Source organism: Jaculus jaculus, chromosome 13 (genome assembly GCF_020740685.1).
Source record: "Jaculus jaculus isolate mJacJac1 chromosome 13, mJacJac1.mat.Y.cur, whole genome shotgun sequence".
NCBI classification, from domain to species: Eukaryota; Metazoa; Chordata; class Mammalia; order Rodentia; family Dipodidae; genus Jaculus; species Jaculus jaculus.
In genome coordinates, this window is record NC_059114.1 from 27,250,954 (window position 1) to 27,277,663 (window position 26,710).

Consider the following 26,710-nt stretch of genomic DNA (forward strand, 5'->3'; position numbering starts at 1 on the left):
ACCCACATTAGCCAGATGCACAAGGGGGTGAAAGTGTCTGGAGGCCCTGGCATGCCCATTTTTTTTCTCTCTCTCTGCCTCTTTCTCTGTCAAATAAATAAATAATTCTTTAAAAAATTAATATAAAAAAAAAACAAGATCCAGGCATGGTGATGCACACCTTATACCAGCCCTCAGGAGGTTGAGGTAGGAGGACTGCTGTGAGTTCAAGGCCATCCTGAGACTACATAGTGAATTCCAGGTCAGCCTGGGCTAGAGTGTAACTCTACCTCAAAAAAAAAAAAGAGGGCTGGAGAGATGGCTTAGCCATTAAGCGCTTGCCTATGAAGCCTAAGGACCCCGGTTCGAGGCTTGATTCCCCAGGACCCACATTAGCCAGATGCACAAGGGGGCGCACGCATCTGGAGTTCATTTGCAGTGGCTGGAGGCCTGCCATGCCCATTCTCTCTATCTGCCTCTTCCTCTCTCTGTCTGTCACTCTCAAGTAAATAAATAAAAATAACAACAAAAAAAATTTAAAAAAAAATTATCATATCACTTCTCCAGCAGGCCTCCACCTGCTGGAGACTCAAACCGCAAGCTCAGTCTTAAATATCTATCTATCTATCTATCTATCTATCTATCTATCTATCTATCTATCTATCTATCTGGATATATATCTACCTATAGATAGATAGATGTAGATATATATACATACATATATATTGGTATCTATATATACCAACCTACCTACCTCCCTCCCTCAGGGGCTAGACAGATGGCTTAGCAATTCTTTAAGACACTTACTTGCAAAACAAAAGGATCCAGAATCGATTCCCCAGAACCCACATAAGCCAGATGCACAAGGTGGCGCATGCGTCTAGAATTCATTTGCACTGGCTAAAGGCTCTGGTGTGCTCATTCTCTCCCTTCCTCTCTCTCTTTTTCTCTATCTGCTTCTCTCTCTCTCTCTCTCTCAAATAAAAATAAATAAATAAATAAATAAATAAAACTATATATATAGTTTTATTTAAATATAAATATATATATAAATATATATAATATATATATAATATAATATATATAAATATATATATATAAATATAAATATATATATAAATTTATATAAATATAAATATAACTATATATATAGAGGACATACGTTCACATTCGAACCACCAAATCTAAGCGGCTGCTTAAACTGGTACACCTTCATACAATGAATGAAGGGCCTTACTGGGCCTCCAGACAGGAATTTCAATCCTGCTTCACTTTGCCCAGGGACAACTTAACATTTGCAGCTTAAGTCTCCTAAAACCAGTCTCTGTGCCAGTAACTTCAAACTTGCTTGAATTTTGCCTGTCCAAGCTGCACATGTCTCATATCTGTTTTATTTATTTTTTTCACATCTGTTTTATACCTTTTGCCAAGCATAGCAATCCAACTTGCTCAAATTCTCAGGGCATGGTGGAAGAATGTAGCCAGTTTTTATACCAGTAGCCCAGTTCCAACAAAGTTTTCTCCTTCCCCTTTGAAAGTTCATAAGCCAAGCCTTCATAGTCCACAATTCTTTCTGCATTCAGCATTTTCAAACTCTCACCAAAGTCAGGTATGGTGGTGCATGCCTTTAACCACAGCACTTCGGAGGCAGAAATAGGAAGATCACCATAAGTTCGAGGCCACCCTGAGACTACATAGTGAATTCCAGGTCTGCCTGAGCTAGAGTGAAACTCTACCTCTAAAAAAAAAGAAAAAGAAAAAGAAAAAGGGCTAGAGAGATGGCTTAATGGTTAAGCACTTGCCTGTGAAGCCTAAGGACCCTGGTTCAAGGCTCGATTCCCTAGAACCCACGTTAGCCAGATGCACAAGGGGGTGCATGCATCTGGAGTTCGTTTGCAGTGGCTGGAGGCCCTGGCGTGCCCATTTTCTCTCTCTTTCTCTGCCTCTTTCTCTCTCTGTCTGTCACTCTCAAGTAAATAAATAAAAATAACAAAAAAAAATTTAAAAAAAAGAAAAGAAAAAGAAAAAGAAATCAAACTCTCACCAGAAGAGCCCATCAAGCTCTGCTTACAGCACTGCAAGACTTTGTCAGTCCCAAGTACCACATCTTTCCACATTCCTCCCACAAACACATTTCAAAAGATATAAAAAAATCTGTATGATCAGATTCATTGCAGCAATGACCCACTCTGAGTAACACTTTTCTGTTGCAATTATTTTTTTCTTTTTTTTAAAGGATTTTAATTTTTTTATTTATTGTATTTTATTTGAAAGCAGACAGAGACAGAGAAGACAGAGAGAGAGAGAGAAAGAGGGGTCAGGGTAGGCCAGGGCCGCTAGCCACTACAGCTGAACTCCAGACACATGTGCCACTTTGTGTGTCTAGCTTTATGTGGGTACTGGAGAACTGAACCCAGGGGTCATTAGGCTTTGTAGGCAAGCACCTTAACTGCTGAGTTATCTTTCCAGCCCTGTAACTATTTTTTTTAATTGTTTTTGTTTATTATTTATTTATTTGAGAGTGACAGACAGAGAAAGGGGGGGGGGGAGAGAGAGAGAATGGGTGCGCCAGGGCTTCCAGTCACTGCAAATGAACTCCAGATGCATGCGCCCCCTTGTGCATCTGGCTAACGTGGGTCCTGGGGAATCGAGCCTCAAACCGGGGTCCTTAGGCTTCACAGGCAAGTGCTTAACCACTAAGCCATCTCTCCAGCCCCCTGTAACTACTTTTAATTTTAATTTTATTTATTTACTTGAGAGAATGAGAAAGAGGCACACACACACACACACACACACACACACACAGAGGGAGGGAGGGAGGGAGGGAGAGAAAGAGAGAGAGAGAGAGAGAGAGAGAGAGAGAGAGAGAGAGAGAGAGGGAGAGAGAGGGAGAGAATAGGTGCACCAGGGCCTCTGGCCATTGCAAACAAACTCCAGATGTATGTGCCACTTTGTGCATCTCGCTTATATGGGTCCTAGGGAATCAAACCTGGGTCCTTTGGCTTTACAGGCAATTGCCTTAACCACTAAGCCATTCCTCTAGCCCTGTAACTACTTTTTTGTTGCTGCGACAAAGATCCAACCAGAAGCATCTTATGGGAGAAAAGGGTTTATTTCAGGCTTACAGAATCTAGGGGAATTTCCACCACGGCATTAAGAAGCTGGTCTACTTCCACAGATCAAGAACAGAGAGGCAATAGCCAGCACCCACAAGCACAAACAGCCAGAGCTCACATTGCTCTCTCTAAACACCTAGTGGCTAGACTGAAGATTTGCCCCAGTGACATGCCTCTTCCTACCAGGGCTCTACCTACTGGATACTCAAGTTACAAGCTCAATTGTAAAAATACCTCAGGGCTAGACAGATGGCTTAGCAGTTAAGGAGCTTGCCTGTAAAGCCTAAGGACTCAGGCTCAATTCACCAGGACCCATGTAAGCCAGATGTTCAAGGTAGCACATGCATCTGGAGTTCATTTGCAAGGCTAAAGACCCTGGCATGTCCATTCTCTCTTGCTCTCTCTGCTTCTTTCTCCCCCTCTCAAATAAATAAAATAAAATATTTTTTAAAAAAACCTCACGCCCAGCATGATGGCACACACCTTTAATCCCAGCACTTGAACAGCTAGGAGGATCGTTACAAGTTCGAGGCCGCCCTGAGACTACATAGTGAATTCCAGGTCAGTGTGGGCTAGAGTGAAACCCTACCTTGAAAAAGAAAGAAAGCAATTGGACTGGAAGGTGGCTTAGTGGTTAAGGTGCTGAACTGCAAAGCCAAAGGATCAAAGTTCAATTTCTCAGGACCCACTCTAGACACATGCACATGGTGCACATGCATCTGGAGCTCATTTATAGTGGCTGAAGGTCCTGGGGTACCCATTCTCTTTCTCTCAAATAAATAAATTTTAAAAAATTTAAAGAAAGAAATAATAACAATAATAAACTGGCTCAGAGTTTAAGGCAATGGCCTGCAAAGCCTAATGACCAGAGCTCACTTCCCCAGGATCCATGTAAAGCCAGATGCACAAAGGAGCGCATGCATCTGGAGTCTGTTTGCAGTGGCTAGTGGCCCAGGCATGCCCATTCTCTCTGTACCTGGGCGTGGTGACGCACACCTTTCATCCCAGCAGAGGTAGGGGAATTGTTGTGAGTTCAAGACCAGCCTGAGACTACATATGAATTCCCAGTTTGCCTGGGCTAGAGCAAAAGCCTACCCTGAAAAAAAAAAAAAAAGCTGGAAATTGGATGTGTAACAGTTTTGTTTTTGTTGGAAATGGCCCTGGGCAAAGTGAAGCAGTGCTGAAATCTCTGTGTGGAGACCCAGTAAGGCCACTGCATGAAGGTGAACCAGTTTCAGGAGCTGCTAAGATTTGGCTCGCCAGTCTCAGCTGGGAAGAATCGTAACAAAGGGGCTGGAGAGATGGCTTAGCAGTTAAGCGCTTGCCTGTGGAGCCTAAGGACCCTGGTTCGAGGCTCAATTCCCCAGGACCCACGTTAGCCAGATGCACAAGGGGGCGCACACATCTGGAGTTTGTTTGCAGTGGCTGGAAGTCCTGGCACGCCCATTCTCTCTCTCTCTCTCTCTCTATCTATCTATCTGCCTCTTTATCTCTCTGCCACTCTCAAATAAATAAAAATGAACAAAAGAAATTTAAAAAAAAGAATCACAACAAAGGATACTTACTAGTGATATCTTTGATTAGCTCTGCAATCGAGGTGTGGTTTGCAAGGGATCCCCGTGCTGCCTGCATATGAGGCAACTGGGAAACAAACTGCTTGATCTCCCCCACTGTCTTGGCATTGTGCCTCTCCTGGAACAGAAATGACATAAGCACCATTAGACAGGGTAGAAGTCTCAGATAATGTTTCATTTATATTAGCATGAAAGAAAGAATGGACTGCATCTAAACTAAGCCAAATCCAGTGTCAACATCATCCAGGAAAACAGAAAAGATAAATACATTACTGAAAGAGTTCTTCAGAGAGAAAAGGCATATAATTCTCTTTTTATACACCAGTTCATTCATTATCCATATTGTGTATCTGAACATTAATGGAGAATACTGTTGGGTATATTATACAAACTTCTTAGTAAGCACCTACTTGATGCCAAGTATGGTGGTGCATGCATTTCATCTCAGCACTCAGGAGGTAGAGGCAAGAGGATTGCTGTGATATCTACACAGCTAGTTCCAGGAGCCAGGCATTGTAGTGCACGCCTTTAATCCCAGCACTCAGGAGGCAGAGGTAGGAGGATCACTGTGAGTTCAAGGCCACCCTAAAACTACATAGTGAATTTCAGGTCAGCCTGAGCTACAATGAGACCATACCTTGAAAAACAACAACAAAATAAAAAATAAAAAAAAATTGAAAGGTAGAAGAAGGGCTAATCAAAATTTAAGAGGATATAAATAAGTCATATGGAAACAATGGGACACTCAGGAGCCACAGAAAGCTTTCAGTGTCAGGAATGGGATACCTTCTAGTGAGCTGCTGGCCAGGGAGATCCCTGATGCCCCCAAAACATTACAGGCCATTGCCAAGGACCTTAGGAATATATGGCAAGGCCGTACTGCTGAACACTCCACATACTTAGGCTGCAAGGCCACTGAGAAATCCTGCTGGGGCTGAGCTAAAAACCTACTCCACGTAGACCAGCTGACAGAAAGCTGGAAAAAGCCATTCTGCATGCAGTTCAATGGGAGAGAGAGAAGTCACCAGTGAAGATACTCAACAGTGGATACTGCAAGCCTTATATTTGGCCAGCCAGGCCAAAAGAGCCAACGGGTGCAATAGTGGCACATCTGTTATGGGGGAAAACAATCACCCTCTTATTGGACTGGAGGCCTACTTCATGGGAAGGAATACACCCTTGATACTGAAAACCTACAACAGGAGTAGTCTTGAGCCCTAAGAGTGTAACATCTGCTGGTGTCTTGCTAAATGTATATACTATGCTTACCAAACTGCCCAGTAAGCACTTCTCTTAATGTTCATATCCATATATTAATGCTACTCTCACTTTTGGTTACAGAAGCTTCTCTTTTAAGATGGCAGTGACCTTGGGATGACTCAGAAGGCACCATGGTGCTAGGAAGAATGACAGAGGAGTGCTCAGCACTGCAATATCTCTATCATACCTCCCAAGGCTCAGGGTCCATTGCGGAAGAGGTGGTGAAAAGACTTTAAGAGCCAAAGGAAGGGCAGGATTCTTTACAACGTTCTCCTCCAGACACAAAATGGTCTGGATATCCATGACCCACAGTGCCTGACAGGACGTATACAAGACCATCAGAATAGGAGGAAAAGATCATGACATCAAAATAAAAGGGAGTCTGATAGAGAGGGGGAAGGAATATGATGGAGAGTGGAATTTCAAGGGGGAAAGTGGGGTGAGGGAGGGAATTACCATGGGATATTGTTTATAATTATGGAAGTTGTCAATTAAAAAAAACCCTAAAAACATAAAAAATAAAAATTAAGAAAAGCCTACATAAACTGGATATGGTACACATATCTAAAATACCAGTATTGTGGAGATTGAGGCAGGCCAATCTAGAGTTCAAGGCTAGACTGGGCCATGTGGTGAGACCTGGTGTGAACAAACACAAGGGTTGGGATATAATTCAGTGGTACAGCATTGGCCTAGTTTGTGGGGGTTTAAGTTTGATCCCTACTACCACCAGTACCACATACATACAACTCAAAGATGAAAATACTGCCAGGATTTATTAAAAAAAAATTTTTTTAAAAAAAAGAAAATACTGGGGCTGGAGAGACGGCTTAGCGGTTAAGCGCTTGCCTGTGAAGCCTAAGGACCCCGGTTCGAGGCTCGGTTCCCCAGGTCCCACGTTAGCCAGATGCACAAGGGGGCGCACGCGTCTGGAGTTCGTTTGCATAGGCTGGAAGCCCTGGCGCGCCCATTCTCTCTCTCTCCCTCTATCTGTCTTTCTCTCTCTGTCTGTCGCTCTCAAATAAATAAATAAAAAAAAAAAAAAAAAAAAGAAAATACTGCCAGGAATGGTGATACATATGTTTAATCCCAGCACTCAGGAGGAAGAAGTAGGAGCACCACCGTGACTTCAAGGCCAGCCTGAGACTACATAGTGGATTCCAGGTCAACCATGGCTAGAATGAGACCCTACTTCAGGAAAAAAAAAAAAAAATGATAATATTAAGCTATGTGCTATGCATAGGGGACCATAAACAGTAAAAAGCTTCTAAGCCAGGCTTGATAGTATAGCTATAATCCCAGGACTTGGAGGTGGAGACAGGGAGATTAGGAGTTTGAAACCAGCCTGGGCTACTTGAGACCCTGTTTCATTAATGAAAAAGAAGGGGCTGGAGAGATGGCTCAGTAGTTAAGGGACTTGCCTATGAAGCCTAAGGACCCATGTTCGATTTTCCAGGTCCCATGTAAATCAGATGTAAAAGGTGGCACATGTATCTGGAGTTCGTTTGCAGTGGCTAGAGGCCCTAGCACATCAATTCTCTCTCTCTATGTGTGTCTCAAATAAAAATAAGTAAAAAAAAAAAAACCTAATGACCCAAGTTTAATTCCCCAGTACCCACATAAAACCAGATGCACAAAGTGGCACATGCATCTGGAGTTCATTAGCAGTGGCTGGAGACCCTGACATATCCATTCTGTCTGTCTGTCTCTGTTTACAAATAAATTAAATTAAAGAGAAAAAAGAGCCAGGCATGGCAGTATACGCCTTTAACCCCAGTACTTGGGAGACAAAGGTAAGAGGATTGCTGAGAGTTCTAGGCCACCCTGAAACTACATAGTGAAATCCAGGTCAGTGTGAGCTAGAGTGGGACCTTACCTTGAAAAAACAAAAACAACAACAACAAAAAAGAAAAATAAACAAACAAACAGCGGGCATTGTGGCACCTGACTTTAATCCCAGCACTCAGGAGGCAAAGGTAGGAGGATCGCCATGAGTTCAAGGCCACCCTGAGAGTACACAGTGAATTCCACATCAGTCTGGAATAGAGCACAACCCTACCTCTAGAAAACAAAACAAACAAAAAACAGCTACAGAGATGGCTTAGCAGTTAAGGGACTTGTCTGCAAAGCCTGAGGACCCAAGTTTGATTCCCCAGTCTCTACATAATGTACAAGGTGGCATGTGCAGCTGAAGTTTGTTTGCAGTGGCTAGAGGCCCTGGCAAGCCTATTCTCTCTGCTTTTGAGGTACAGTTTCATTCTAGCTCAGGCTGACCTGGAATTCACAATGTAGTCTCAGGGTGGCCTCAAACCTATGGCAATTCTCCTTACCTCTGCCTCTGAAGTGTTGGGATTAAAGGTGTGACCCGAGGCTGGAGAGATGGCTTAGCAGTTATGGTACTTGCCTGCAAAGCCTAAGGACTCAGGTTCAATATACCAGTACCTACCTTAGGCCAGATGCATAAGGTGGTGCATGTTTCTGGTGTTCATTTGCAGTGGCTAAAGGTCATGGTGTGCCCATCCTCTCTCTATCTGCTTCTCTCTCAAAAAAAAATTAATAAAAATATTAAAAATAAATAAAGGCATGGCTCACCACACCTGACTCATTCTCTCTTTATTTTTACTTTTCAGTTTTTCCAGGTAGGGTCTTGCTTCAGGCTGACCTGAAATTCACTAAGTAGTCTCAGGATAGCCTTGAACTCATGGCAATCCACCTACCTCTGCCTCCCAAGGGCTAGGATTAAAGGCATGCACCACCACACCTGGCCTTCTCTTTCTACCTGCCTCTTTCTTTCTAACTTGCTCTCAAATAAATAAATAACTTTTTTTTTTTTTTGGTTTTTTGAGGTAGGGTCTCTCTCTGGTCCAGGCTGACCTGGAATTAACTCTGTAGTCTCAGGGTGGACTTGAACTCATGGTGATCCTCCTAGCTCTGCCTCCCGAGTACTGGGATTAAAGGCATGTGCCACCATGCCCGGATTTAATTATTTTTTTTTTAATTTGAGAGAGAGAATTAGCAAGCCAGGTCCTCAGTCACTGAAATCTAACTCCAGACACTTCTGCCATGTAGTGGGCATGTGCGACCTTGCGCTTGCCTCACTTTTGTGCATCTGGCTTATGTGGGATCTGAAGAGTCAAACATGGCTTCACAGACAAGCACCTTAATGGCTAAGCCACCTCTCCATCCCTGAGGTAGGCTGACGGTCTACCTCAATTGAGTATAGCCCATGAACAAAATGGATGGATCTCAGTGATGAGAACATTTTGGGGGGAAACAAATTTCAACCAAAACTTTTACTTCTGAAATATGAAAATAATTTCATGGATATCCCTAAAATAACTGAATTCCAAAAATACATATGCTCAATAGTTATTTTTCAGCAAAAATAAAATAAAGAACTAGTTTTCAAAAACTTCCAATTTATGTCTCCAAAGTCTAAATATTTAGAGTTCATAAGCTTACTAAATTGCCATGTGTCATAAAGCAGCTTAACAAGAAGAAACCAGTGAACAAGCAAGCGGAGACAGGAAGGTGATAATGAAGTCACCAATTTTAAAGCTCTGGCCTGCTGGGGATTTAGATCTCATTATCACTTACTGTGTGTGCAGGGATCCCCTGCCACTGTCATGCTGGCCAATCTCCAGTTGTCAGCAAGATTCCCAAGTTCTGTTGCAGGGAATTATTTATTTATTTAATTTTGTTTAATTTTTGTTCTTTGAGGTAGGGTGTCACTTTAGCCCAGGCTGACCTGGATTCACTCTGTATTCTCAGGGTGGCCTCAAACTCATGGCAATCTTCCTGCCTCTGCCTCCCGAGTGCTGGGATTAAAGGCATGTGCCATCACACCTGGCTTTTTTTGTTTGTTTTTCAAGGCAGGGTCTCAGTCTAGGCCAGGATGACCCGGAACTCTGTAGCTCAGGCTAGCCTTGAACTCAAGATGATCCTCCTCCTCAGCCTCCAGAGTGCTATAACTAAAGGCCTGAAATACCATGTCCAGCTTTCTTTCATTTATAGTACAGCTGTCTTCCCCTTAAATGAGGTAAGATATAATCTAACGGAAGAAGATCCTAAATTTATGATGAAAGCTTATAAACTGCAATTAACTGTGCCCTCACACCTCCTAAAAAAAAGGAGAAACATTTAACACAGGACCTCAGTCTAAGTCTCAGAAAATGTTTACAATGAAAGAAAGCCTGGGGGCTGGAGGGATGGTTTAACAGTTAAGGCCTTTGTCTGCAAAGCCAAAAGACCTAGGTTCGATTCCCCAGGACCCACATAAGCCAGACACAAGGGGGTGCACTTGTCTGGAATTTGTTTACAGTGGCTGGAGCCCTAGTGTGCCCATTCATTCTCTCTCTCTCTCTCTCTCTCTCTCATTCTTTTCCTCCCTCCCTCTCTTTCTCTCCGTTGAATAAATAAAAAAAAAGAAAAAAAGAAAAAGAAAGAAAGTCTGGGTTGATGAAGTAGCTCAATGGTACTACTAATCAACCATTGTCCAGGAAAGGATACTGTGAATAGAGCAAAGAGGCAACCTACAGAATGGGAGAAAATCTTTGCCAGCTATACATCCAACAGGGCATTAATATCCAGGATATACAAAGAACTCAAAAAACCAAATAATATGAAATCAAGTAGCCTAATTAAAAAATGGGCTGTGGGCTGGAGAGATGGCTTAGCGGTTAAGCGCTTGCCTGTGAAGCCTAAGGACCCCGGTTCGAGGCTCGGTTCCCCAGGTCCCACGTTAGCCAGATGCACAAGGGGACGCACGCGTCTGGAGTTCGTTTGCAGAGGCTGGAAGCCCTGGTGCTTCTCTCTCTCTCCCTCTATCTGTCTTTCTCTCTGTGTCTCACTCTCAAATAAATAAATAAAAATTAAAAAAAAAATGGGCTGGCTGTGGTGGTGCACACCTTTAATCCCAGCACTTGGGAGGCAGAGGTAGGAGGATCACCATGATTTCAAGGCCAGCCTGAGACTACATAGTAAATTCCAGGTCAGTCTGGGCTAGAGCAAACTCTACCTTGAAAAAGCAAAATAATAATAATAATAATAATAATAATAATAATAATATAATATAATAATAATAATAATAATAAATGAGCTATGTAATTAAATAAGAGTTCTCAAAAGAAGAAATACAGATGGCCTTTAAACATCTAAAAAATTGTTCTACATCCTTAGCCATCAGGGAAATGCAAATTAAAACTACTCTGAGATTTCATCTCACTCCTGTCAGAAGGAAACAAATAAGAGCTAGGCAAGCTGGCCCACACCTTTAATCCCAGCACTTGGGAGGTGGAGGTAGGAGGATCACCATGAATTCAAGGCCATCCTGAGACTACACAGTGAATTGCAGGTCAGCCTGGGCTAGAGCAAGACCCTCCTTGAAAAACCAAAAGAAAAGAACACAAATGACAAGAAATGCTGGTGAGGATACAGAAAAAGGGGAGCCCTTTTACACTATTGGTGGGAATGTAAGCTGGTATAGTCATTGTGGAAATCATTGTGGAGATGTCTGAGACAACTAAAAGTAGATCTACCATATAATCCAGTGATACCACTCCTAGGCATACATCCTAAGGACCCCTCTCACTACCTAAGAGATACTTGCAAATCCATGTTTATTGCCACTCTATTCACAATAGCTAGGAAATGGAGCCAGCCTAGTTTCCCTCAACTGATGAATGGATAATGAAGATGTGGAACATTTATATAATGGAATTCTATACAGTGGTAAAGAAAAATAAAATTTGCAAATTTGGAAATGGATGGATCTGAAAAAGATTATACTAAGTGAGGTAACTCAGGCCCCAGAAAGCCAAATGCTGCATGTTCTCTCTCATATGTGGATCCTAGCTACAAATGTTTAGACTTGAAATTGGTAACAGAGGCCAGTAAGTTAGAAAGAGGCTATAAGGGAGAGAGTAGAGGGGAGGACTTAAGGGGATGGTATTTTCTCTCTCTCTGTGTGCATATATATTATATATACACATACATATGTATGTGTGTATGTATGTATGTAAGTAGATGAACAGATTACTGGGGTGCAATCACCTAAGTGAGGTCAGGGGAAGAGATCTGAGTAAAGGAAAGGTAAAGGGAGGGTTAATAAAAATCTAAGAGGGTATGAATAAGTTACATGGAAACCTACTTTTTTGCACAATGGTGCACCAAGAAGCCATAGATTGTTACTAGAAAATTTTTAGTGCCAGGGATGGGATACCTTCCAGTGAGTTGTTGGCCAGGGAGGTCCCTGGTGCCCCAAAAACATTATAGGGCATTGCCGAGGCCCTTGGTTTCCTACCAGGAATAGACGGTAAGACCCCATTGCTGAAGACTCCACATACTTGGGCTGCAAGTTCACTGAGAAATCCTGCTGGAGCTGGGCTGAAAACCTCCTCATGTAGTCCAGCTGACAGAAAGCTTGGAAAAGCTATGCTGCATGCAGTTCAATGGGAGAGAGAGAAGTTATCAGTGGAGATAAACAACAGTGGATACTGCAAGCCTTAAGTTTGGACAGCCAGGCCAAATGTGTTAACTGGCGCAATAGTAGCATGCCTATAATGGGAGAAACCAACTGCTCTCTTAATTGGATTGGAGGCCTACTACCTGGGAGGGAATACATGACTGGTACTGAAAACCTACTCAAAAGCCTATGGCAGGGGAGGACACAAGCCCTAGGCATGTAAGACCTGCTGTTGTCTGGCTAAATGCATATATTATGCTCATCAAGCTACCCTGTAAGCACTTTTCTTAACTTTCATACCCATATATTATTGCTACTCTCACATTTTGTTAGAGGTGGTTAGAGAAGCTTTTCTTTTCAAAGCTGGGTGTGGTGGTCTCAGGTGGCAGAGGTAGGAGGATTGCTGTGAATTCAAGGCCACCCTGAGACTACAGAGTGAGTTCCAAGTCAGTCTGGGCTAGAGTGAGACCCTACCTCAAAAAAACAAAACAAAAAAAAAAAAAAAAAAAAAGAAAAAGAGGGAGAGAAGCTGCTCTTTTTGGATGGCAGTGACTACCGGGATACTCAAAAGACAAAAGGTACCACAGTGCTGAGGAGTGACAGAGGAGTGTTCGGCACTGAAACATCTCTATCACACCTTCCAAGACTCAGGGTCCAGTCCCGAAGAGGTGGTGGAAAAACTGTAAGAGCCAATGGAAGGGTAGGACTCCTTACAATGCAATCCTGCAGACACAAAATGGCCTGGATATCCATGACTTCACAATGTCTAGTACTACAAGACCCTCATAACAGAAAGAAAAGATGATGACATCAAAATAAAAGACTAATTGAGAGGGGGAGGGCATATGATGGAGAGTGGACTTGTGAAGGGGAAAGGGGGGGAGGGGAAGGAATTATCATGGTCTACTGCCTATAATTATAGAAGTTGTCATTAAAAATGTTAAAAAAAAATACAGGGCTGGAGAGATGGATTAGTGGTTAAGGCACTTGCCTGCAAAGCCAAAGGACCCAGGTTCAATTCCTCAGGACCCATGTAAGCCAGATGTACAAGGTGACACATGCATCCGGAGTTCATTTGCAGCGGCCAAAGACCCTGGTGCACACATTCTATCTCTCATTCTCTATATGCCTGTTTTTCTCTCTCTCATATAAATACATAAACATAATATAGAAAAAAAAATACAAAAAAATCATTAAACAAATTTTGGCTTGGGATTAGAACAGAATGGCCAATGTTTGAAATGGGTCTGAATCTATGTCTACATAGGTTATGCTACATACACAAAGCAGCATTCTCATCAACTCTGAAATATATTCAAGATAGTCTACTTCCTGAGTATCAAATATTCAGACAAGACTTAATTTTTTTATGTAGAAATAAACAATTACATCTATCTGACAGGTATGAAAATTTGCTTTTATCTTCAATAAATGGTAAAATTACATGTATACTGAGTTGGTTTGGGGGCTGGGGAGATAGCTCAGTGGTTAAAGATGCTTGCTTTGCAAAAGCTGTCAGCCTAGACTTCAGCACACATGTAAAGCCAGATGTACAAAGTGGTTCATGTGTCTAGAATTCAACTGTAGTGGCAAGAGGGCTTGATCATACTCATTCTCTCTCTTTCCTTCTTTCTCAAGTAATTTTGTTTGTTTTGTTTTTCAAGGCAGGGTCTTGCTCTAGCCCAGGCTGACCTGGAATTCACTACGTAGTCTCAGAGTATCCTCAAACTCACAGCAATCCTCCTACTCTGCCTTCCAAGTGCTGGGATTAAAGGTGTGCACCACCACACCTGGCTGTCAAATAGTTTTTTGAAATATTTGATTTATTTTGAAGAGAGAGTGGCAGAGAGAGAAAGAGAGAAAATGGGCGCACCAGGACTTCTAGCCACTGCAAACAAATTCCAGACGCATGTGCAACCTTGTGCATGGCTCATGTACGTCCTAGGCAATCAAACCTGGGTCATTAGGCTTTGCAGGCAAGCACCTTAACTGCTAAGCCATCTCTCCAGCTCCTCAAGTTAAAAAATACACACACACACACACACGTTGTTGTTTTTTTTTTTTTTTGAGTTTTTTGTTTGTTTTGTTTTTATGAGGTAGGGTTTCACTCTAACCCAGGTTGACCTGGAATTCACTATGTAGTCTCAGGGTGGTCTCAAACTCATGGCGCTCCTCTCTACCTCTGCCTCCCAAGTACTGGGATTAAAGGCACGTGCTACCACACCTGGCTTTGCATACCTATTTTATATACCTACACACCCAAAATTTCTTAGGCAAAAATAGATCACCAGTGGAAAAACTTTGAATACCCCTAGAACTGTAGAGATAGCTCAGCAGTTAAAGGCTTGAGAAACCTAACTGTCTGGGTTCAACTCCCCATCACCCATATAAAGCCAGATACACAAAGTGGTACATGCATCTGAAGTGTGTCTGTAGTGGCAAGAGGCTCTGATGGGCCCATTCTCTCTCTCTCTCCTTGCAAATAAATAAGTAAAAATGTTTAAAAATAAATAAGTAAAAAGCTCTGAGCTGCTGGGCATGGTGGTGCATACCTTTAATCCCAGCACTCAGGAGGCAGAGGTAGGAGGATTGCCATAAATTCAAGGACACCCTGAGACTACATAGTTAATTTCAGATCAGCCTGGGCCAGAGTGAGATTCTACCACGAAAAATCACAAAAGTAAAAAGCCTGAGCTGTACTGAAGCCAAGCTTAATGACTATGTGGTTTTGAAGCTCTACAATCCTCAGGGCAGGCACATCCAGCACACGGAGGATAGCAGGGTAAGAACTCTGTGTCACCTCAAATGCCGCAGAGATGACCTTCGCCTTCTTGCTGAGCACAGATCCCACAGCATTGAAATTCCTGTCGCGGATCTCAGCGTAGAGCTCCTCAGCAGAGTTCAGCTGAAGCTTCTTTGCCTCTGTGGGGAGGTCCTTCCCACCATCACCCTGCTTCTTAGGTGCAAATTTCTCTGGAGGTAACTTCACATAACCTGAACAGCGGAGGAAACGAGTGCCAACTGTGTGTTATTACTGGAAGAACCAATAGTCAAGGGCCCAGACACAAAATGCTATTTCCCATGCAATGGAGAATGGCATACATGCCTGCACTTTTAGTTTCCAAGGTCCATGTACAGGAATACTACTAACTTATGCTGAGACAGCTTTAGAAGAAAATGACATTCAGCTCTGTATCTTCATTTTCCATGGTACGTACATAGGACAATGACCCTTTTTAAAATATTTTATTTTTTATTTATTTGAGAGAGACACAGAGCCAGAAAGAGAGAAAGGACCAGGGCCTCCAGCCACTGTGAATAAATTCCAGATATTTGTCATCTTGTACATTTGCCTTACATGGGTCCTGGGGAATAGAACCTGGGTCCTTTGGCTTTCCAGGCAAGCACCTAAACCACTAAGCCATCTCTCCAGCCCAGAACAGTGACTCTTTAATACTGATTGCATGGTTCTCATTTTCTTTCTTTTTAAAATATCTATCTGTGGGGGAGGGGATGTGGTAGGTGACACATGTATGTACAGTGTCTGCTTGTGTGTGTGCATTGTGATGCGTGTGACCTGTGAATGGTGTGAAGGCCAGAGCAGAACACTGGTGCCCTCCTTTACCACTCTTCTGGACTACGAACTTCTCGCTGAACCTGAAGCACCAGAGTCTCCAAACTCTGCCCACCTCAAGCCTGGTGTTATAGGCTCATATGGGCACACTCAGCTTTTTACCAGGGTGCTGAGGATCCCACTCAGGTCCTGTTTGCACAGCATGTACTCTCACCCACTGAGCTATCTCCCCAGCCATGGGTTCTCATTTTGTTGGAAGATATCTATAGGTACCACTGAACAATGTTTAATTTCTAAACTTAGTCAGAGGTCAGTCATTGTTCCATTCAAAATATCTACAAGGGGCTGGAGAGATGGCTTAGTCGTTAAGGTGCTTGCCTGTGAAACTTAAGGACCCAGGTTCAACTCCCCAGAACCCACATAAGTCAGATGTACAAGGTAGCACATGTGTCTGGAGTTTGTTTGCAGTGGCTAGAGAATGGGCACACCCATTCTCTCTCTCAAATAAATAAATAAATATCTTTAAAATCTGCAAGAATGGGCTGAAGGAATGGCTTAGCAATTAAAGGTGCTACCTTGCAAAGCCTGGCAGCCCTGGTTCGATTCCCCAGTACTCACATAAAGCCATTGCACAAAGTGGCTCATGCATCTGGAGTTGGTTTGCAGTGACTGAAAGTCCTGGAACACCCATTCTCTCTCTCCCCTTTCTCTTTCAAATAAATCAATAAATACATTAAAAATTGTGGTTTGTTTTTTTTTGAGGTAGGGTCTTATGCTAGCCCAGGCTGACCTGGAATTCACTATGTAGTCTCAGTCTGGCCTCAAACTCATGAAGATCCTCCTTTTTATGTATAGTTATTTTCAAGAAAGGGGCAGAGGAAGGTATGCCAGGGACTTGTCACTACAATCAAACTTCAGGCACATGTGCCACTCTGGCTTTACATGAGTACTGGGGTGCCTTTAACCACTGAGCCTCTTCTCCGCCTGAAGGCCCTGATTTATATGTTTAGCACACACACACACAGCCAGATGCACAAAGTAGCACATGTATCTGGAGACTGTTTGACCTGACAGGAGTGCTTATTCTCCCCGCCCCTTAAATCAATAAAATTAAAAATGAGGCAGCCTCAGCCAGGTCCCTCTCGGAGCTGGTTGTTGCCCAGGAAGGGACCCTCCTTATCCAGCCTCATTTGGCCTTGGACGCGCGTCCCATTGAGAGCAGAGCCGAGCAAACCAGGCCGTGTTTCGTGTGCACGTGCGTGTCCGCACCGGTCGCCTCTGCTGTGCAGTGACGCCCGTGGTCCAGGGATGTACATGCAGGTAGAGGCACGCACCAGCTCCTGCCTACATCTGAAGAGGGCTCCGGGCATCCGCTCCTGGTCCCTGCTTGTGAATAGTCTGGGCTGGAAGCTCTTCTATGTCACAGGCTGTCTATTTGTGGCTGTGCAGAACTTGGAGGACTGGGAGGAAGCCATCTTCAACAAGCGTACTGGTAAAGTCGTTTTGAAGACATTCAGCCTCTACAGGAAGCTGCTGACTTCTCAGAGCAGGCCATGACCAAGGTGAGGTGTGGGAGTCAGGGTAAGACACAGTACTCGAAAGCCTGGATGGTTTGGGCCCAAGTCCACCTGTTTAGGAAGTAGGGGTCCCACAGGCATGTCCTGACCTGCAAGGTGAGGTGCAGGGTCTCCTTTGTTCATTAGGACATAGCCTGTCAGAGAAGATGGGAACTCCTTAGCTCCTCTCTGGTGGGGTGGAGGTGGTGGGAGCTGATTCCAGCGTCAGCATGCTTAGCTCTTTAGGGAGCCAGCTTGGTTTCCAGGAACCACCTGACTTGTCCCAAGCCCAGGTTATACACCTGATTCCTGTTAGGTGATTGAGAAGCTGAATGGGTGAAAGCAGCCTGCCTCCCGTACTCCCTTGAATTTGTGAGCCTGGGAGTTGGTTTAGCTATGGTTAGCAGAAGGTTCTCACTGATGCTCTGCCCTGTGCATCTAGCCCAGCCATTGTCTACTACAAATGTGCAAGCAACCTTATATACATGCAGAAGCCCCTTGGTAGGTTTTTTAACATGGGGCATTAGGCCCAAAGACTGCAGTTCTTAACCATGTGGCGACATAGCAGTGCACAGTCCTAAAGGTGACACAGATTGAAAACCAGGGTTGCTTAAAAGTTTGGGTGTTAGTACTACACTGGCCGAGCTTCTCCATTGGCTGTTTGCTGAGAACCAGTACCACAGATGCCCAGCCACAAGGACAGTACCATGTGCAGCAGTGGGGAGAAGTGGAAGGCTCAGTGGGGCAGGGATGTGTTTAAGCTTCTGGTGGCTCTTAGAGAGGTAGGACTTGCTGTCTAGCACCAGAGGTGGGTTCCCTGAGCAGCTGAGGGAGAAGTGACAGGTCTCTTCCTTGGCCAATAGGTTTTCTAGCTTTTAGGTAAAAATGGGCCAAAAAGCTCAGCATGAAGATGGCAGCTAAGGCCTAGTGAATAGACCCCTGCTGTGGGACTGCTCAGGACAGCCAGCTTCTGTCCCAGACCTGCAGATGTGACAGGAGTCCCCTGAGCATGTCTTACTTATCCTGAAGGTGCTGTGGGGTCCAGGATATGTAATAGTGAATGCTTTTGCCACCAATACCACTGTGACTCCAAGCAGAGCTAGTGGCCCTCAAGTAACCTGCCCTGCTGCACAGGGGAGATGGGACATGGGGAGGGGAGTGGCTGCTGACCTGCACACTCCTCTAGTGGTGGTCCTGTTGAATGACATCCAAGATGTGAACATGGAGGAGGAGAAAGTCCAGTACTTTGGGAAGGGCTACATGGTAGTGCTCCGGTTTGCAACAGGCTTCTCCCACCCACTCACCCAGAGTGCAGTCATGGACCACCGCAGTGATGTGGAAGCCATTGCCAGGCTTATCACTAGCTTCCTGGACCTGCACCGCCTGGAGAGCCCCTCTGAGAAGTCTCAGAGCAGTGACAGCGAGGCTGATGGCCCTGGAAGTCAGAGCTGATGGCCTGGAATGGCCACTGGTGACCATCTGCTTCTGATGTGTCTCCTGATGATTGGCTAGTCACAAGGGTCCAAACAGATCTTGGGCATCTGCCTGTGGCTCTCTGGGCAGTCCTAGGTTGTATTATTTGCCTTTTGCCTGTTTACACTTCTACTCTGCAGACCCATGGGCTGGACCCTCCTCCATGACCTAAGAAGGTTGCATCTGTGAGGTTGCAGGAGGCAGGGACTGTACCATGGATTGCAGGGGCTTAGAAATTAGTGCCTTTCCCAGAATTGAACTATAGCCCTGGCTTGGCAGCATGACCAGGTCAGGAGACACTCACCCTACACATCTGAAGGATGTTGGTCTTTCTTCAGTATGAAGCCAGGGCATGACACCCATACATGTTAGGAGGGCCTGGCCCATCTGTGGATATGGGTGCCAACAATCACCAGAAATCCTGATGTCTCCTCTTCCTATTGCTTCCCTAGATTGGGAATCTTTAGTAGTCAGAGGCTTCCCTGAGGGCAGCACAGGCTGCTGGGGCAAAGGCAGAACACACAAGTGAGCCTGATTATTTGGGCTGCAGCACTTTCAGAAACTGCCTGTCCTGGAGGGTGACAGCATTGGCTGCATGGAATTCAGCATACTGATTGCCCTTCCCAGACAGCTTGTCTGAGTGTCAGAAGAATTGCAGAAGAGCTGTTTTGAATGGGAAGAATCCTCAGGCTCAACCTGGGGAGAAGCCATAGCATCCTGTGGCCTCTGAAGCCCAGGAGCTCCTTTGTAGAAACTAAGCTCCAGCCTCTTGAGCCTTGAAGAACTTCAAAAGATGGACAACTTTTGTAATTCTAGTCCTGAGGAGGCTGAGGCAGAAGGATTAAGAGTTCAATACTAGGGCTGGGGAGATGGCTTAGCAGTTAAAGGTGTTTGCTTGCAAAACCTGATGGCCTGGGTTCAGTTCCTCAATTTGTGTAAAGCCAGATGTATGAAGTGTTGCATACATCTGGAGTTCATTTGCAGTGGCAAGAGGCTCCTGATGTACCCATTCTCTCAAAAATGAGTTCATGCTGGGCGTGGTGGCATATGCCTTTAATCCCAGCACTAGGGAGGTGGAGGTAGGAGGATTGCCATGAGTTTGAGGCCACCCTGATACTCCCTAGTGAATTCCAGGTCAGCCTGGTCTAGAGTGAAACCCTACCTCAAAAAACCAAACAAAAAGTTCAATACTTGGGCTGGAGAGATGGCTTAGCGGTTAAGCGCTTGCCTGTGAAGCCAAAGGACCCCGGTTCAAGGCTCAGCTCCCCAGGTCCCACGTTAGCCAGATGCACAAGGGGGCGCACGCGTCTGGAGTTCGTTTGCAGAGGCTGGAAGCCCTGGCGCGCCCATTCTCTCTCTCTCCCTCTATCTGTCTTTCTCTCTGTGTCTGTTGCTCTCAAATAAATAAATAAATAATTTTAAAAAAAAAAGAAAAGAAAAAAAAGTTCAATACTTCAATAGAGTTCAATACTTGCCTGGGCCACATAGCAAGACCAGAACAGAAATTGGTGCCAACCACTAACAACCACTGCCTGGTTTCCTGAGTAGATCCAAGTCTCTCCAAGTATGCACTGAGTGCTTAGCTTGACCTGTAGGCTCAAGAGCTATACACCTCTGGTATCCACTCAGTTCTGTGAATCAGTGTCTAGACGAGTTCAAGGCAGACTTGAGGCCATGGCAGTCAGTCTAGCATCTTGGACTGGTCTGTCAGCAGTGTCTGATGCCAGTCTTGAGTTGGGAGATATGGTTCCTTAATTTTTTTCTTTAAATGGTCAAATCTGAGATATTTTCCCTTCCTAAATGGAAAGTAAGTAGAGCCATTGGTTTCTGGCTGGTTGCCTGTAGGCTCTTAAGGTGCTGTGGCGAAGGAAAGAACCTTTCCCCTGGTGCTGTCGTCCTACACTATTCAGGACCAGGACTCCTTGCTATAAGTCAAGGTTGTGGTAATGCGTATTCAAGTTTCTGTTAGTGGGACTGCTGCTTCTGTTAGTCTTTTTATTTCAGAATAAAGATCTACATGCAGACTGCAAAAATAAATAAATAAATAAATGAAATGACATTTGGGCCCAGTTCTGTAGCATATAATCCCAGCACTCAGGAGGCTAGAGTAGGAAAATGAGAGCTCAAGGTCAGCCTGGGCTACACAGTAGGCTGGGCTTGGTGACACACACCTTTAATCCCAGCATTCAGGAGGCTCACTGTGAGTTCAAGGCCAGCTTGAGACTACATACTGAATTCCAGGTCACCCCTACCTTGAAAAACTAAACTTTTTTTTTTTTTAAGTAAAACAATGGGCTTGGAGAGATGGCTTAGCGGTTAAGGTGCTTGTCTGTAATGCCAAAGGACCTACATTCGACTCCCCAGGACCCACATAAGCCAGATGCACAAGGTGGCACATGCATCTGGAGTTCATTTGCAGTGGCCAAAAGCCCTGGCATGCCCATTCTCTCTCTGTTTCTGCATCTTTCTCTCTCTCAAATGAACAAAAATAAAATATTTTAAAAAACATAAAGTAAAACTAACTTTGAGGCCTGGTCTCATTACTTTTCCTCTATTATTTTCCCTTTTCTGGGTTTTCTTGTTTGGTCATTCTACATATAATATATATTTATAAACAACATGCTATATACAAATACACACACATGACATTTATAATCCAAACTGACTATATAGTTTTTCATGTTCTATGTTTATTATTTCAATGGTTCCATAATACTTTATTATAAAATTAACAAACATTTGGGCTATTTAGAAGATTCTGGATAATAAATGGTAATGCAAATTTTCATATAAACTTTTCTGATGTCCTTTTTTGGAATGATACTTCAAGGGCCATTTTCAGGCTTCGGATTTTCTCAAACCATGCAAGTTTTATGTGCTGCCAAATTGCTTCCATAAAAATTTATATTAGCAAGGTATGGTGGTGCATGCCTTTAATGCAGCACTTGGGAAGCAGAGGTAGGAGGATTGTTTTGAGTTTGAGGCCAGCCAGAGACTACAGAAAACAAACAAACAAACAAATGGTAGCTTGTACATAAAGGATTTTTGTTTTGTTTTTGAGGTAGGGTCTCACCTTAGCCCAGGCTGATCTGGGAATCTGTAGTCAGGCTGGCCTTGAACTCATAGTGATCCTCCTACTTCTGCCTCCCAAGAGCTGGAATTGAAGGCGTACATCACCCTGCCCAGCAACAAGTATTTTTTTAATTTTATTACCTATTAGTGAAAATAGATGTCAATTTACTTACTGTTCTGAATGCCATAAATTTCATCAATGAGTCCTTCATATGTAAGCTGGGTGGCAAGAGGTGTTAACAAGTCCACATTTCGATCAAGCAATAAGAGGTTATCAAACACAGGAAATATTGAATTTTGGCTTCCTGTAAACTCTCTCTTCATCCGGATCATCATATTGGCCACTTGCTAGAAACAAAATATTGGATCAGGTGGGGCCACATGAGAACTTTAAAATTTAACAAAATGAAGGAAAAAAAAACAACTTTTGTTTGGTTTTTCAGATAGGGTTTTGCTCTAGTTCAGGCTGACGTGGAATTCACTATGTAGTCTCAGGGTGGCCTTGAACTCATAGAGATCCTCCTACCTCTGCCTCCTAACCCCCAAATTTTTTGGGGGGTATTATTTTAATTTATTTATTTGAGAGTGACAGACAGAGAGAGAAAGAGGCAGATAGAGAGACAGAGAGAGAGAGAGAGAATGGGCACACCAGGGCTTCCAGCCACTGCAAACAAACTCCAGATGCATGCGCCCCTTTGTGCATCTGGCTTACGTGGGTCCTGGGGAATCCAGCCTCGAACCAGGGTCCTTAGGCTTCACAGACAAGAGTTTAACCACTAAGCCATCTATCCAGCCCTCCCCCCAAAAAATTTTAAAAGGAAAAAAACCTTGGCAAGGGTGAGCTGAATAAGAAATAAACAGCTATAGGGTTGGAGAGATGGCTTGGCAACTAAGTGCTTGCCTGTGAAGCCGAAGGATCCCAGTTCAAGGCGTGAGTCCCCATTACCGATGTAAGCCAGATGCACAAGGTGGCACATGCATTTAGAGTTTGTTTGCAGTGGCTGGAGGTCCTGGTGTGCCCATTCTCTCTCTCTCTCTGCCTCCTTCTCTCTTTCTGTCTCTCTCAAATAAATAAAGAAAAATAAACAAAAAAATTTAATTAAAATTAAGAAAATAATAATAAAGAAATAAGCAGCTATCAAAAAGTATTTGCTGGACTGGAGAGATGGCTTAGTGGTTAAGGTGCTTACTGGCAAAGTCAAAGGACTCTGAGTTTGATTCCCCAGTACCTATGTAAAGGCCAGATACACAAGGGCTAGAGAGATGGCTTAGTGGTTAAGGCACTTGCCTGCAAAGCCAAAGGACCTCGGTTCAATTTCCCAGAATCCACATAAGCCAGATGCACAAGGGGGCACAGCATCTGGAATTGGTTTACAGGGCTGGAGGCCCTGGCGTGCCTATTCTCTCTCTCTCTACCTGCCTATTTCTGTATCTATCTATCTCTCTCTCAAATAAAAAATATATATATACATTTTTAAAAAGCTAGATACACAAGGTGGCACAGACATCTGGAGTTGGTTTGCAGCAGTTGGAGGCCCTGGCCTCTCTCTCAAATAAATAAATAAATAAATAAATAAATAAATAAATAAAATGTGTTTTTAAAAGTCTTTGCTTCAGGGCTGGAGAGATGGCTTAGTGGTTAAGCACTTGCCTGTGAAGCCTAAGGATCCCAGCACGAGGCTCAATTCCCCAGGACCCACATAAGCCAGATGCACAATGTGGTGCATGCATCTGGAGTTCGTTTGCAGTGGCTGGAGACCCTGGCGCGCCCATTCTCTCCCTATATATATCTCCTTCTTTCTGTCTCTCTCTCTGTTGCTCTCAAATAAAGAAAAGTAAACAAAAAAATTTATATAAAAGTCTTTGCTTCAGGGCATGGCAATACACGCCTTTAATCCTAGCACCCCAGAAGCAGAGGTAGGAGGATCCTCCTCAGTTTGAGGCCAGCCTGAAACTACACAGTGAGTTCCAGGTCAGCCTGGGCCAGAGCGAGACCCTACCTCAAAAAAACCAAACCAGGCCGGGCGTGGTGGCTCACAACTTTAATCCCAGCACTCGGGAGGTAGAGGTAGGAGGATTGCCATTGAGTTCGAGGCCACCCTGAGACTCCATAGTGAATTCCAGGTCAGCCTGGGCTAGAGTGAGACCTTACCTCAAAAAACCAAAAAAAAAAAAAAAAAAAAACAGAACAAATAAAGCATTTGCTACTGGAGCTGGGGAGCTGACTCATGCTGGAGCACCTGGACCCCACACAACGAGCAGGAGGCTGTTGTGGCAGGCTTCTGTAATCCCCGCACAGTGATGCTCATGGCACAATGAAAGGTGGAGATGGGAAAATGCCTGGAAGCTTGTGGCAAGCACATGAAAGAACAGCAGGGCAAGACTTCAAAGTGAAGAGCCCTGCCTCAAATCAGGTGGGCCGGTGAGGACTGACCTGAGAGTTGTCCTCTGACCTCCATACACATGCATTCGCACACTCATACACACCAATAAATAATTAATTAAATTCTTATCGGTGTTTTTGTCAAGGCAGGTTCTTGCTCTAGCCCAGGCTGTCCTGGAACTCACTCTGTAACCCAAGCTGGCCTCACACTAACTGTGATCCTCCTACCTCAGCCTCCCAAGTGCTGGGATTAAAGGTGTGCGCCACCATGCCTGGCTCACACCCTAGCAAAATTTAATAAACAAACAAACAAAAAAAATTAGAGCATTTGTGGGCCAGAGAGATGGCTCAGCCCCGAAGGTATGTGCCTGAAAAACCTAACAACCTGAGTTTGATTCTCCAATAGCCATATAAAGCCAAATGCACTAAGTAGTATACACACTTGGAGTTTGTTTGTAGTGGCCAGAGGCCCCGGCAAGCCCATTCTCATTCAACGTGAAGCTATGGGTTTTGGCCTGTAAATCCAGTTTCCACCCCCTACAGATTAGGGTTACAGATGCGCACAGCCAGGTTCAGTTTATGTAGGTTCTGGGAAAACAAATTCAAATTGTCTTAGACCCTCTTATATCCTCATGCATAGATGGCATGCACTATTAACCACAGAACCATCTATCTCCTCAGTCCTGATTTTTATTTTCTTAGGAAAAACAATTTTCCAAGCCGGGCGTGGTGGCACACGCCTTTAATCCTAGCACTCAGAAGGCAGAGATAGGAGACCACCGTGAGTTCAAGGCTACCCTGAGACTACATAGAGAATTCCAGATCAGCCTGAGCTAAAGTGAGACCCTACCTCAAAAAACCAAAAAAAAAAAAAATAAAAAAGATTTTCCTTTGTATTTTATATATATTTATTTGCTATCCAAAAGAGTATTTAATAAGTACTATCTATCATAAATAATTTTCAACTGAGATTTAAGTTCTAATAGCAAATGAATTTTCATTGACTCTTAAGAAATGTTAACCACAAACTTAAAACAGCCGTACAAGTTACATTCTTAATATTTTACTTGCCTACATTAAAACTTTCTAAAATTTTTCCTTCAAGTCAGGTGTGGTGGCACATCCTTTAATCCCAGCACTTGGAAGCCAGAGGTAGGAGGATTGCCATGAGTTCAAGACCACCCTGAGGCTATATAGTGAACTCCAGGTCAGCCGAGACTAGAGTGAGACCCTACTTCACAAAACCAAAAAAAAAAAAAAAAAAAAAAAAAAATTCCCTTCAATATCAAAGCTCACATACTTGGACCACAGTCCACAGATTAAGTAGGTTAGAGAGCTGTCTGTTACCTACATAGATATACAAGAGATTCCAGTTCAAGTTGACAGAATGTAAACTAAAGTGCTGTATTAAAGAAAAAAACATACTTCATTGGGACAGTTAATAAATGTTCTAGGGCTAGGAAGATGGCTTAGCAGTTAATTAAGGTGCTTGCCTGTGAAGCCTAAGGACCCAGGTTCGACTCCCCAGGTGCCATGTAAGCCAGATGCACAAGGCGGTGCATGCATCTGGAGTTTGTTTGCAGGGGTTGGAGGCCCTGGCATGGGCCCATTCTATCTGTCTCTTTCTTCCTCTCTCTCTCTCTCAAATAAGTAAAGTATTTAAAAAATAACAATAAGGGGCTGGAGAGATGGCTTAGCGTTTAAGGCACTTGCCTGCGAAGCCAAAGGACATCAGTTCAATTCCCCAGTACCCATGTAAGCCAAATGCACAAGGTGGCACATGCATCTGGAGTTCATCTGCAATGGCTGGAAGCCCTGGCATGCCCCATTCTCTCTTTCTTTCTCTCTCACTCTGCCTCCTTCCCTCTCTCAAATAAATAAAAATAAAATATTTTTAAAAATAAAATAAAATAAATAAATGTTCTATTTAGAAAACATGGCATTCATAAGAATGAAAACAATATTTGGAACATCATTCTATAATTGTTCAATTTTTCTTTTTTCATTCTAAGAACTTTGTCTTTTTAAGAGAATGGTAGCTAGCTGGTGACACTTGAATCATGTGTCTACACTTGACACTTGACCAGAGGCCTTACTCATATGTTAAGTTTCAACATTTTCCCAGTTCTACCTGTAAGTCATCTCAAATTTTCTTGGTGCTTAAGAGCTGCATAGGCTTGTTTTAAATTCATCTTCTCTCTCTCTCTCTCTCTTTCTTTCCTTCATTCTTTCCTTCTTTCTTTCTTTCTCTTTTCCTCTT

General features: G+C 43.7%; 1 protein-coding gene and 1 pseudogene across 1 annotated transcript in view; one reads left to right on the plus strand and one right to left on the minus strand.

Moving 5' to 3' along the window:
• Vps33a (VPS33A core subunit of CORVET and HOPS complexes) overlaps positions 1-26,710 on the minus strand; it is a 53,951-nt gene that overhangs the window by 15,300 nt on the left and 11,941 nt on the right. Inside the window, exons 6-8 of the mRNA XM_045132989.1 lie at positions 22,241-22,415; positions 15,193-15,386; positions 4,661-4,787 (exon numbers count right to left, since the gene is read on the minus strand). Of these exons, the coding sequence (XP_044988924.1) occupies positions 4,661-4,787; positions 15,193-15,386; positions 22,241-22,415 (496 nt within the window). The remainder of the gene's footprint in view (positions 1-4,660; positions 4,788-15,192; positions 15,387-22,240; positions 22,416-26,710) is intronic.
• Positions 17,239-19,025, plus strand: LOC101601955 (annotated as a pseudogene).